This window comes from Rhinopithecus bieti, unplaced genomic scaffold, assembly GCF_001698545.2.
Source record: "Rhinopithecus bieti isolate Rb0 unplaced genomic scaffold, ASM169854v2 scaffold_15813, whole genome shotgun sequence".
NCBI classification, from domain to species: domain Eukaryota; kingdom Metazoa; phylum Chordata; class Mammalia; order Primates; family Cercopithecidae; genus Rhinopithecus; species Rhinopithecus bieti.
In genome coordinates, this window is record NW_016809040.1 from 2,521,484 (window position 1) to 2,535,346 (window position 13,863).

A 13,863-nucleotide genomic window follows, 5' to 3' on the forward strand; every position below is an offset into this window, starting at 1 on the left:
TTTTGGCTATAAATATATGAAAGAGTCTGTCAAGAGTGCCTGCAGGGAATGAAAGTAAAAGTGCAGTAAAGAGCAAGTTTATGAGTTGGCAGCTTGAGTGACTGGCTCCTAAACAGGGACCCATCTGTTCTGGGATTGCCTTATGATTCTCTCTCGTGGAGGCCCTGCCTGCCTGGAGTCCTCACATGCAGGTGGCCAGCTGACAAAGGATGACACCAGTAAGCCTGCAGGTGTGTCCAGACCCTCTTAGGTAGGTTTCTGTGCAGAACTTCCCCCGGATCGAGTTCTTCGTAAATTGTCCTTAGTAAATGCAGACATGCCACTTTAGAAATCACGTGACTCCAAAACCTATGACTATTTCCAACTCCAGCTTTTGAGAACCAAATGCCTTCTCAAGTCTCTTCAAGTCCAGAAGGCAGGCTTTACCTCATCTCTAAAGAATCTACAAAGTTGGAGCTAAAAAAAGATTTTTTCACAGGTCGCTTTATTTTATTTTCCATTTACCCTCCCACAAGCAATGACCAAGTGTCCATTACATGTCAAGCACTGACAGAAAGACTGGGGAGATGGAGGTGAGTAAGATGCAGCCTAATCCTCAAGAAGCTCACAGCCCAGTGAGGAAAGCAAATCAAGAAATTGTAATTCTGTGGGTCAAAACCAATCATGGGTGAATATTCATAACCCATCCTGAAGCCAGTGCAGGGACAGGGTCAGGGACGGCCTTGCAGAGAAGAAACTAGGCTGAGTTTGAAGGCTGATTAAGAGGTAATCAATTATTCATTCTCAGAGAAGGTGATGATTAAAAACACAAAAAAGTAAAAGAAGAGGTAATCAACTGAAAGAGAGGTTGAAGTCAGGCAGCAGCAGGAGGAAGATAGGCAGGAGTGAGTGTTTCTGATAGACGGAAAAGCATGTTCAAAGGGCCAGAGGCAGATCCTGTAAGGGAGATGGAATCTCAGTGTTAACCGTACATTCAGTATGGCTGGACTATTATGTGCAAGAACCACAGAGCTCAGAGGGAGGTAGGCAGGGGCCAGATGCTGAATGGCTTGCAAGTGGGGCCCAGAGAAAAGAGGCAACAGCCTGAGCCACACCGTGACAAGAGGCGGCCACAAGAGATTACCTGTGTGAGGCTGTGTTGGCATTGCACAAGGCTTCTTAATTATTGCATTTGCCATTAGGAGGACAATACTTTTATCATTGAACACGTCCTACACCTTGTAGGAAGTCCAGTAATCTTGGCCCCTGGCATCAATGCCAGTAACACTTTCTGCAGGCCCTGTAGCAGCATCAGCCCCCACACATTCCCAGAAGTTCCCCCTAAGAACTACTGCCCAGGAGAAGGGGACAGAGAAAGGGGAGCCTCCTGTGAGAATTTTGCTAGTGATTTCCTGTGGAGGTGTTTCCCACATCATCACTGCCAGGGGCTACCGGGCTCATCTTCCCAAGGAGAGAAGGAGAAAGAGGAGATTGGCACAGTGGGGTGGCCCTTTGACCTCTGGTGGAGAATCAGCATCTAGTCATGGAACTCCAGAAAATCAATGTGTCTTTCTTGCTGTCTCTCTCTCATGGTCCTTTCCAAAGCCCCTCCCTACCAAGACTTTCTTTTTTGGTTTTGTTTTCCAAAACAACATGGCATTCACGCAGGGCCTGGTAATGAAATGAGATTAAAAAAAAAAAAAAAAAAAAACCACAGAGCAAGTGTTTAGAGTATTGCTGGGAGGGCTTGATCCACCTCCTGGAAAGCCCAGCTTAGTTGGGGCTGGGAAGCTGAAGCTGCTGATAACGGACGCCCCAGGCATTGGACAATGCAAGGGGCCGAGTATCTGGAGCCAGAAAACGAGATGAAACCCAGAGGTAGGGGTGCCAGGTTGGGGACAGGGACACATGGAGGCTCTTTTATCCAGTGTCTCAGGAGATAAAATCCACAGCCTGCCACACTGTGCTTGAAAATTAATTTCTGCATTGTAACACACACAGCAGATACAGGACAACTTGTGGGATGGGGATGACAATATCAAAGCCCAGGAGCTAAGAGCGATTCCATTTTCCCTGCCCACTCCATGGGCATTACATGAGGTAATGTTCTGCTCTTGGGCAGCCCGCCTGATACAAGAGGGGCCTGCCTGGCCCAGGCATGTAGTACAGCATGAACAGGGGACCTATGGAGCCTCTTCGTTTGTTCCCCCAGGACTGTCCCCAGCTGGTGCCCACGGAGGAGATCTTGATTCCAGTCGGGGAGGTAAAGCCAATCACCCTTAAGGCACGAAACCTGCCCCAGCCGCAGTCCGGCCAGCGAGGCTACGAGTGTGTCCTCAACATACAAGGGGCCATCCACCGGGTCCCTGCCCTGCGCTTCAACAGCTCCAGCGTTCAGTGCCAGAACAGCTCGGTAAGAGAACTCAGGCTGGGCCCTGCCTGGAGGAGGGCTTCCTCTCACACTTGTGCTGGGGCCTCAGTGTGGCCAGCCCTGGCTTCCAGAGCCTTCAAGGTTCACGGGGCAATCCCACATCCCCAGGGACGCAGGAGCCAGCCAGCACCCTAGCCGCTGAGCCAAAGCAGAGCAGGTGACTGGTGCCAGAGGAGACAGTTCGTGAGGACCCTCATGGCAGACACTGAGATCTTTGTGCCCTTTCTGAAGTTGACATTTTAAATTTTTTATTTTTAATTTTTGTGGGTACACAGTAGGTGTATGTATTTATGGGCTACGTGAGATGTCTGATACAGGCATGCAATGTCAAATAATCACATCATGGACCTTTCTGAAGTTGAAAGAGCACCTCTTTTTGTCTTCAGTGAAACTTGAGCCACAGCAAGTCAACTCCGCCCCACACCCCATTCCCATCCCCGTTCAGGGAGTGAATAACCAGGAGAGCGCAGGCGAAAGCTGGAGAAGAGAGGAGCAGGAAGTGCGATGGGAGGAGGGGAAGTGGGAGGGGAGGGGAAGGAGGAAGCAGTGAATTTCAAGAGCAGCAAGGGTTAAACCAATCCTGAATGGCAGACAGAGAGCATGAGGTGTTTAATTATAATACTAACCCCAAGAAGATCTTTTTGTCTGCCAGCTCCCTGTCTCCGACTGTGGGGGGTCAGCTGGAGATGCGGGAGGGGAGGATGTGACAAAGGTGTTGAGGGAAGCTAATTCGCCTGGGAGAGATAAAGGGAATCTGGGCCTCTTATCAGGGAGCTGTCAGATTCCCAGGTCACAGGCGCTTGATAGAATTTGTAATCGTCGGAAGGCCGCCAAGCGCAAGGGGAAGGGAGATGAGAAAGAAACGGGACACAACAAAGGGAGGCTGGGGCAGGGGAGGGCGGGAGCAGAAGGCTGACAGTGACATGCCCTTCAGAGCTGAAGAGTGGGGTGTTGGGGAGATGCCCCGAGGTCTCCTTCACAGGGTGCCAGGACTGGCCACCCAGGGGTGTTATTTCTGAAGTGTGTGAAGGGCATACATGTCTTCTGTGGGATCAGCACAAGAGAGAAAGTCATAAACTCCTGGCCACAGCTAGAGGACTTTAATGGTAGGGTTGATGAGATGTGTGCCCAGAAAGCTGTGGGCGCTTCTCCTTAGTGGACCGTTGGCTAAAATAAGGCTCGTGTGGAAATAGAGGGCCACCGCAGGGGTTGGCCGGGTGACTGCTTGATGAGACTTTCGGCCTTACAAGAGTAGTAAGAGGGCATTACCTCTGCCTCCGGAGACATATGGACTTTCTATGGAGACACGTGAAAAGAGGCACAGCAGATCCAGTGCAAGACAGAAAGTGGCAACACCAGGGGACAGACAGTTTGGGACAGGTCTGCAGGGTTGTGGGGAGGACTCCTGGGGAAAGTAGAGCTGAGCTGGGCTGGAAGAATACGGTGGGTTAAAAGGATGGAGGTTGTAAGGAGAGGGTTGCATTCCTTATGAGACAGGAACTCAACAAAGACAGAGACGGGCTTAAGAAGATGTGTTTGGAGAATGGTAGATTCAAAGCTTTCCACAGGAGAGTTGTGGAGAAGCCTGGAGGAGTCGGTTTGCATTTGATTATGCGGGGCACTGAATGCCAAGCTAGGAGGCTTGGGTGGGATTCTATTGGCTTTAGTGACTGGGATCCAGGGAAAAGGCATCATAGGAATAATCTGAGCGGCACACAGGGTTTCCCTGAATCCCTGACCCCTGTGATAGAGAGTCACGTGAGCCCCGTGCCTCTGCCCGTCTCCCTGCAGTACCAGTATGATGGCATGGACATCAGCAACCTGGCCGTGGATTTCGCCGTGGTGTGGAATGGCAATTTCATCATTGACAACCCTCAGGACCTGAAAGGTAAGCGGCTACTTCCGGGTAGAAGTTTGATCTTTTCACGACCCGGGAAAGACTGGGGCCAGAGGGATCAGAGCCAGCCAGCCACTGTGCCATGAATAATACACTCCCTCTGTCAGCGGAACCTTTCAGAGGATCCTAAAGCAACATTTGGAGCCATCAAAGGAGTCCTGTTGGGAGCCCTGTTTTATTACAACCAGAGCATCCGCCGGGCGGCTGCCGGCCCATCCACGTTATTCTTTGGCTCATGCAGGCTTTGAAGTGTCTGTGGAACCTGACCTAGGAGAACAGCAGGCAGGAACGTCCGGCCAGTTTCCCTGGAAATGGAGATATTGTTTCCAGTCAGGCTCTTGTTCCCCTGTCCTTGGCTCTGGCCGTGATCACTGCACTAAGAAAGTTTTAAGGCTGCCCTCCTGCTCCTGAGCTGGGCAGGAGAGAGCCGCATGCAGAGTCCAGCTCACATCTGGAGCAAAGAAGTTCAGGAAGGGGATCTGGCTGAAGAAGGAGGGGTGCTCCATGAGACTGACCCTTATTCATCATCCTGTAAACCCATGTCGAGCTCCTCCCATGTGCCAGTTAGGCCCGACCCTCAGTGCAGCAAATACCAAGATTCCACCCCGCTCTTGAGAATGATAAAAGTGACTCCAATATGATGAGCACTCATGATGGGTAGGCACTCACTAAGTAATTTATTAGAAATTATTTTCCTTAAGCATCACAATAACTCTGAGAGGTATGTACTATTATTATTCTCATTTTCTAGATGAGGAAACTGAGACCCAAAGAGATTTAGAAATGGGCCAAGAGTCAGATAGTAAGAGCTGGGATTGGAACCAAGACAGTCTAATTTCAGAGCTCGCAAACTGAGCCACATCACTGTGAGGATCTGCTGCTTAGGCCACCGTGGGATTTAAACTCCTTCCCCTCTGGAATACATTCCTATCCCCCACCCTCCTCCTACCCTCAGCCACATGCCTTGCCACATTTCAAGTAGCTAGGGTTGTCACAAGCCTCTGCTTCCACCTGAGGAGTCAGCCAATGGAGATGGGGTAGTCGGCAAGGCCATAGCAGGGGCTGCAAGTTTTTCAGCATCTTTAGGGCTGTAGCTCCCTGTCCCAAATGCTGCCATTAAAATCAAGGCTACTTAGACTGGGAGAAAGGAACTGAGCCAGGAGGATTATTTTTTTCTATTTCTCCTCATACCCAGGCCAAACTTTCTCACTGCTAAGACATAGGAGACACTTTCCCTGCTGGGAATCTGGGCTCAGATCCCAGAGGTTGCCTTAGCACCTGGAGCTTAGAGAGCAGCCACATCCAAGCTGTTGCATCAGAAACTCTGCTTGTGACTCTCACAATGTTGAAGAAGCTCTGAGAGTGCACAGACAGTGTTGTCTTCACATTCGTATCGCCTCCACCCGCTAGCCTGAGTGTCACTGCAGGCTGTGCATTAGGCTGGATGGAGAGGACCACACTGTTTAAAAACTTAGGTTCTAGAATCCAGCAAAGTGGGGTTCACCTGCTGGATCTTTCACTTACAGCTGTGTGAACTCAGATGAATGGCTGTTCCCCTTTACATGAGCTCATGGGTATGGACCATGTGGTACATATTTATAGATGCTCAGTGTGTACTCATTCATTTTAAGATTCCCATTTCCTTCCCTCTACCTTACAAAGCAATAAGCATGAGGGTATTTAAATATAGGCCCTGCAGCTGGGACTAAAGGATGCTGGACATAGCAGAGGAACAGGATGAAGACCTATGGGAAGAATGTTAAAATTACACTCTCCCTGGGGCGTGTATCTCACTTCCAGCAATGGCATACCACCTGGTCCTGAAAGCTTGTGTGTGCTTGTCCAAAAGAGTGGAAAAATGAGTTTTACGTGTTTTGCTTTTGGAAAATTCTACTTTTAACTCGAAATCTCAGCAGGCAAGGAGCTAAGACCAGGTTCCCGAACCTGAAGCACAGTTCCACTAATTCGCTGGTTATACTAGCACTTATGAGTCAGCAGGAGACAAAAGCAAAGACAAAGGGTTTGCACACTCCAAATGTTATCATTTAAGTAGCCAGTTTGCCCTCTCTGGGGACACATTCTCAATTCATAAGGGCTGTGAACAGACTGTGTCACCCTCTTTTTTTTTTTTATCAGCAATGCTTCCCCCACTGCTAGCCACCTGGCCTTTCTTTAACCCCAAGCTGACTCCTCTCTCAAACCCATGCAATTTTCAGTTTGCCAGACAAGACTCCTCTCTTCTCAAGACCTACCATTTAGCAGCATAGCAAGTTGGAGTTTAAGATTCCAGTTTGGGTCACTAATCTTACTAAGCTCTAAGAGTCATTATCTCTCTCTGAGCCTCATTTTTTCTTCAGTGGAGGAAAGCAGCCCTTACTTCCTGCATGAGGACCATATGTGAGAGTGTGAGAGTAAGAGAAAAACGCAGCATAAGAATATAGCACGAGTTCAAAGAAAAGATAATAAACATGTATAGGGCATCAGATATGTTACAGGCATTGTGCTAAACACTTAATATGCAGTATCTTATTCCAACCTCACAAAAAAATCAATGATTATCTTCATGTTAGAGATTAGGTAAGTGGGGTTCAAGGAGGTGAAATCCTTTGTCACATTGCTAGGAAGTAGTGAAGCCGCAATTAAAGCCCTAATCTGATTCAATCTAGAGCCAGAATTCTTAAATAATATTATTCTTCCTAGTGCCCTTAAGTGACTGGTAAGAGGCTCAATTTATTAATTCCCCATCAGTCATTCTTGCAATGATAATGATGATCGGTGGTGTTATCCATGGTGAGGAAGAGTTTCTATTACACCTGCAAGAGTAGGGCGTATTGTGAGCAGCCCTTTCTGGTTTCATCTGTGACCACCTGCTCTCTTTGCAGTCCATCTCTACAAGTGTGCAGCCCAGCGGGAGAGCTGCGGCCTCTGCCTCAAGGCCGACCGGAAGTTTGAGTGTGGCTGGTGCAGCGGGGAGCGCAGGTGCACCCTCCACCAGCACTGTACCAGCCCCTCCAGCCCCTGGCTGGACTGGTCCAGCCACAATGTCAAGTGCTCCAACCCTCAAATCACCGAGGTAAGTCCTCCAAGTCCCTAGAGCAGGAAGGGGCAGCCAAGAGCTGACCCCAAGACAGTGGGCGAGGAGTGCAAATTGAGACTCTGTGGACAAATTCTTGGCGTAGAGTGAGTTTAATGTGGGGGGTGTAGGAAACCTCTCATGTGTGTCTCGACGGCCCCTGTCTAGGTATGAGGTAAGCGTATGGAAGCGCATCCTCATGCCTGTGCATGAATGTACAAGTGCATTGGTGTGCACGTGCACACGACAAGGGAGGCAGAGCCAGCCCAGTCTCCCTGCCAGGCTGGCTGAGCCAAGTGAGGAGGAGAAATTGGCTCCATGGTGGGTGAACATTTCAGAAAACAGGTTTAGCTTTTCTCAGCAGAAATGTGATTTCAGGAGCCGCAATTAGCTCAGAGTTGCAAAGCTGAGAACGGAAGAGGAGAGTAAAGGCAAGCACTGCATTAGCCACCGTGCCATTTCCCAGGATTTACTCCCTGTCCCAATTTTTTCATGCATTTTAATAGAAAGAAAAGGAAGTTAATTATCCTGGGGAAAAAATGATGTTTCCAAAATAGCAAATTTCAAAGGAAGATGAATGGATAATGTGGATGAAAATGCAATTGCTTGGGTTTCAAATGGCCTGGGAGAGGAGTCGCTGTATTTAACTCTGGTTGTGTTCTGTGCTCCCTTTTCACTGCTCCCTAGTCTATAACTGTCACTCATACTTTGAAACTAACTGCACCTTCCTGATGGTGACTAGGAATAAAGGCCCGGGCAGATACCCGGTGGTCTGCGTGTTTAAGAAAGGAGGAAGGGGCTGCTCCTTTTCTGCCTCTTCCCTGAGCTGCTGCACCATCCTTTTCCCTGCTTCGTTTTCCCTGCTGGCCAAGGAAAGCAACTCTTATCCTCACCTATATCACAGAATATTGGGAAACTTCTAGAACATCTCTATGATCATATCAAAACCTCAGATCAGTTTTAAAAAGAAACCCTTAAGATGGAATGGGTGCTGCTAACCTACAGATAGGTTATTTGAAGAGGTAGAAATTATTTATTTAATGTGTGTAAATTACATTTAATCCTCACAACAGCCATGGGAAATAAGTATTTTCACCCCCACTGTACAGATGAAGAAAATGAGGCTCAGAGAAATTGAGTGACGTGCTCAAGTTTATACAGCTGATAAGTGGCAGAGCCAGTATTTGAACTCATATTTAATTATACAACCATTTTTAAATTCTTTACCAAGTACATAAAAGAAGAAGAGGTGCTTCCCCTTCCTTAACTTTTCCTAGACCAGATAGATGCAATCCATCCACAAGGCAGCATATCCCAGACAGTGCAGGGCTATCGGTGGGAGAGTGCTTACTGCATCCAGGCCCTCATTCATCCATGCAGAGAGGAGTTAGGAGAGCACAGACACTGCCTTTCAAAGACAGAGCTACTTCAATCCCATTTTATTCTTGATTGTGACCAGGGATGGTGCCTCCTGACTTTCTCCTGTGTCTTTATGTCTCTGGAAGAGAATGTTTGCAGGGGCTGCTGGCAGTGCCCCAGCCTCTGCCCTCAGACAGCTAGCTTCCTGAGCTGCTCAGGGCTCCGTGCCTTCTCCCTGATTCGAGTGATTTCCGGCCACTGCTGGCCTGAGAACTTGCACTGTTCCGTAATTCTTGCTGCTACAGTTGTCAGTCTCTACATCTGTGGGCACCCATGGTGTGGGGGAGCTTAAATTAGGCAGAGACTTGCTTCCATCAGCACCACCCGCCTCTGCCAGCCCCAGCAGCTGCACCATCCACTCCCCGACTGGCTGGGGCCCCTTTCCAGCCCCAAGGCAAGCTTCTCACTGGGAAACCTCTGCCTCAGCTGCCCCTGCTGGCTGACTGGGGGCTGATAGGCTGCTCTGTTCACAGAGGACACCCAAGCTACACGAGGGCTAATTAACCCCCTGAGGTAATTAGGCTGTAATTGATTTTCCCAGTGAACATATCAGCAGGCATCAGAGGCCCCAATCTCCTGCTGGTGCTTTTCAAGTCAAGGCTGTTGAGAAAGGAAGGAGCATCTTTGGAGAGAGACAAATCCATGCTGTGTCCCAAGCCACTCGGCGCACCTCACTCTGAACAGGACATGGGGGAGGGAGCATCCGGGCCTGGAATGTTGTATTCATGATTATCTGGAATATTTTCTTTCATTTCTTTATTTTCATTTCAATATTTTTTTCTTTTCATTTTCTCCTAGCCCCACCCCATCCTCCTTTCCCTGTAAAAGTCATTGTCTCTTTCTTTAACTTTTCATTCTCGAAATAATTTTAGACTTATAAAAAAGTACAAAAATAGTACAAAGAACTTTCATATACGCTTCACCCAGATTTCCAAAGTTAACATCTTACATAACCACAGTGTAATTATCAAAATCAGGAAATTAGCATGGATACAATAATATCATCTAATATACATGCTTTATTAACATTCTGCCAACTGTCCCACCGATGTCCTGTTTCTGGTCTAGGATCCAATCCAGGATCCCATGTGACATTCTATTGTCATGTCTCCTTTGTCCTTTAATCCTCAGTCCTTTTTTGTCTTTTATGACCTTGATACTGTTGAGAAGCACAGGCTAGTTATTTTGTAGAATGTCCCTCAATTTGGATTTGTCTAATCTCATGATCAAATTCAGGTTATATATTTATTTGGCAAGAAGTACCAAAAATTACCTGTACGGGACCTATCAAAAGGGCACCTGAGGCAACTCAAAGGGGATCTCAGAGGCCGAATCTGGGCAATTTGAGCAAGAACATAAAAAATGATAGCTGTGGATTTCACCAATAGAATAAGAATCCGTGGTTCTTCCTGATAAAAAGAAACAAACAACTAAATAAATAATGGGGGGACAGCTACGATGGCTCATGCCTGTAATCCCAGTTCTTTGGGAGGCAGAAGCTGAGAGGACTGCTTAAAGCCAGGAGTTCAAGAGCAGCCTGGGCAACACAGCAGAATCCTGATCTCTAAAAAATAATAATAATAATTTTAAATTTTGCTGGATGTGGTGGTGCATGCCTGTAGTGCTAGCTACTCGGGAGACTGGGGTGGGAGGATCACTTGATTCCAGAAGTCTGAGGCTAGAGTGAACTATGGTCATGCCATTGCACTCCAGCCTGGGCGACAGAGAGAAACCCTGTCTCTTTTTTAACTTTTTTTTTTTTTTTTTTTTTTTTTTTTGATACAGGGCCTCGCTCTGTTACCCAGGCTGGAGTGCAGTGGCACAATCGACTCACTGCAACCTCCAGCTCCCAGGTTCAAACAATTCTCTTTCTTCGGCCTGCTGAGTAGGTGGGACAATAGACATGCACCACCACGCCTGGCTAATTTTTGTATTTTTAGAAGAGGCAGGGTTTGCCATGTTGGCCAGGCTGGTCTCAAACTCCTGACCTCAAGCGATCTGCCCACCTTGGCCTCCCAAAGTGCTGGGATTACAGGCGTGAGTCACCACGCCCGGCCAAGACCCTGTCTCTAAATAAATAAATAGACAGAAAAACTCATCTTTACACTAGAATTCCAACTAAAAAATGTAGAAGGAATTACAGAAATAGAAACCACCATTTGGCAAAGTACACAGTAATAATTGTTTCAGGCAAAGAATGGTCAATGAACACTAAAATTAGTAGATGAAAGTATGATGAGAAATAGGATATTTACATAACCTTAAGCTACCTTCCCATAAGATACTTATTAATTATAACAAGAACAATAGTAACTGGGCAGTGAAGAAACGTGGTAGACCTCACCTAAACCAATTGATCAAAGTAAACAAAGCCAGTAATGGGAAAAATCAACCTCATGTACCTTTCAATAGAATGCTCTGAGAAGGACACAATCTCATCTCTATGGTGTTTTCGGCAAGAATATGTAATTTGCTAAAAGCAACCTTTAAGGAGATTTTCTTTTCTTTTCTTTTCTTTTTTGAGATGGAGTCTCACTCTGTCACCCAGGCTGGAGTGCAGTAGTGTGATCTTGGCTCACTGCAACCTCTGCCTCCCAGGTTCAAGGGATTCTCCTGCCTCAGCCTCCCGAGTAGCTGGGACTGCAGGCATGTGCCACCACACCCAGCCAATTTTTGTATTTTTAGTAGAGACATGGTTTCACTATGTTGGCCAGGCTGGTCTCAAACTCCTGACCTCAAGTGATCTGCCCGCCTCGACCTCCCAAACTGCTGGATTTATAGGCATGAGCCACCATGCCTGGCCAACTCATTTTCTTTACTTCAGCTTTCTTGGCTAATCCCTTTGCACTGGCATAGATGTTTTCCCCAAACCTCTGAATCATCTGACTTCCATGAGGCCCATATCCTTTGATGTAGACCTCCTTGTCCTCAGCCTTCATCTTCAGAATGGGTGCCCTCCTTAGTGCAGCCACTCTATGCAGTAAATAGAAGCCACTTACTACAAAGATCCTTCTTGAAGGATGAAAAGAGAATGATTCTAAGATGGCCTGTGATGGCAGTTGGGGGTGGCAGAATCTCCACCTGGAAATAAGTGGAAGCTGGAATGGATGCTGTCCTTCCTGGGACAGCAGAGAAATAAATGAGATGATCTCAAAGGAGTTCTATGTTAGAAAAAGAAGTGGGCGCACACATAGTTAGATAAACAGCTGTGTTCTTCCGTAACCCCTCCTTACCCCATCTTCTCCATGGCAACCAGGCCCACCCCGAGGAACCCATCTTTTATGGCAGCTTCATGTAGAACAAGTTGTACAGGCTATTGAATTTCACAGTTTGCATAAACTTCAGGTTAGGACCCCCTCAGGACTCACCGTCTGCTCCTTCTCAGCGAGTTCGTAGTGTGATAATGATGCTGTCCCCCGTGGGAGGCCTCCTGAGCTGCTCCCATTTCCAGCTGTCATCATGGGTGTCTGTGCACGTGTCACCTGTTCAACCCTAGAAAGAGGAGATGTGCAGAGGACTGGAAAGCCCATGAGATGCCTGGCCCGCCACGTTTCCGTTCCCCCAGCTTGTGCTTCAGGACCTGCTGGGACCTCAAAGAGGAGGGTGTTAGGAGCCACCCACTGGAAAGGAAGGCCCAGAGAAAAACATTTCTTAAGGAGCCATGAGTAGGCAGGATCCAGCAGTAAAGGAAGAGACTGAATATTTTCTCAGAAAGATAAACTCAGGGAGGGTAACGGGATTTTGGAGCTCACATAACAGAGGTCTTCTTCACTCCAAGCGAGTATATCAGTTTCCCAGGGCTGCCCTAGCAAAGAACCACAAACCGGTGGCTTAAACAACCTGAACGTATTTGGAGGCCTGAACTTCAAGATCAAGGTGTCAGCCGCGTGGGTTCCTTCTGAGCTCTGTGAGGGGGAATCTGCTGCAGGCCTCCTTCCTGGCTTCTGGTGGTTGCTGGAATCTTTGCCATTCCTTGGCTTGTAGAAGCATCAGCCTGACCTCTGCCTTCATGTCCACATGGCATTCTATCTCTGTGTGTGTATCTGTCTCCCTAGTCTTTTTTTTCTTTTTTTAATAAATACCCTGCCATATTGGATTAGTGCCCACCCTAATTATCTCATTTTAATATGATTACTTCTTTAAAGACACTATATCCAAAGAAGGTGCCATTCTAAGATACTGAATTAGGTCTTTACCATATGAATTTTGAGGAGACAAGAATCAAACCATAAGAGTGAGCATTCTGATCAGAGGGGGGAGATGCCACCATTCCAAATACATTAATTCACTCATTAAATGAATATTTAATTAATGACTACTGTATGCCATGAACTGTGCTGGGCTTGGAAGTTGTCTGTCGCGTGTATACATGAGTCCTGGTTAGGGAGACTGGGTTATGCAGCCTCTTCCAATGTAGCCCCAGCCTATCCTTGAACATTGGCTACCTGGAAGAGGCTGGAAACTGACTGCCCTGCAGGCCACTGTGCTTCCTCCAAAAGGCCTGAGGCAGACTTCTAATCTCCACCCTCTGCAGTTGTGTCCTGTGTAGAAGGAGGTCTGAAGCAGGGATACAGGTCGCCTGCTAATGAGGACACTAACCTCAGGCAAGGAACATGAGCAGACCAGCCAACATTCTAATTCTGGGAGTCTTCGTGACAATTGCTTCTCTTTAACAAGACTCTCCCATGTGCCAGGCTCTGAGCCTACTCCTCCAAACAACCCTGCAAGATGGCTATGATTATCTTCACTTAAGAGTTGGGGAAACAGTGCTTAGAGAAGTAAAGAATTAGCCCAGTGTCACACCCATATCTGGTTAGCAGCAGAGCAGAAGGCAGACTTCCTTCACCACACCATGGTGAGGGGGATGGGGGACTGTTCCTTGGCTATACATTTCCCCACCTCATCCCACCCCAAGTGTAACAAAAATGTCTGCGTCTAGGATCAGAATCCTCTTGGAACTTACCAAGAGATGCCAGACAAATTGGGAATATTGGTTACCCTTTGTACTGAGCCTTAAAGTAACCTTCACTTAACTGTCTTCCTAAACATAATGAGGTCCACACT

At 47.5% G+C, this 13,863-nt stretch overlaps 1 protein-coding gene across 1 annotated transcript in view; it reads left to right on the forward strand.

Annotated features, from left to right (window-relative positions):
* The window catches only part of PLXNA2 (plexin A2), a 222,847-nt gene that overhangs the window by 157,874 nt on the left and 51,110 nt on the right, over window positions 1-13,863 (forward strand). Inside the window, exons 10-12 of the mRNA XM_017888311.1 lie at window positions 2,192-2,392; window positions 4,202-4,298; window positions 7,190-7,380. Of these exons, the coding sequence (XP_017743800.1) occupies window positions 2,192-2,392; window positions 4,202-4,298; window positions 7,190-7,380 (489 nt within the window). The remainder of the gene's footprint in view (window positions 1-2,191; window positions 2,393-4,201; window positions 4,299-7,189; window positions 7,381-13,863) is intronic.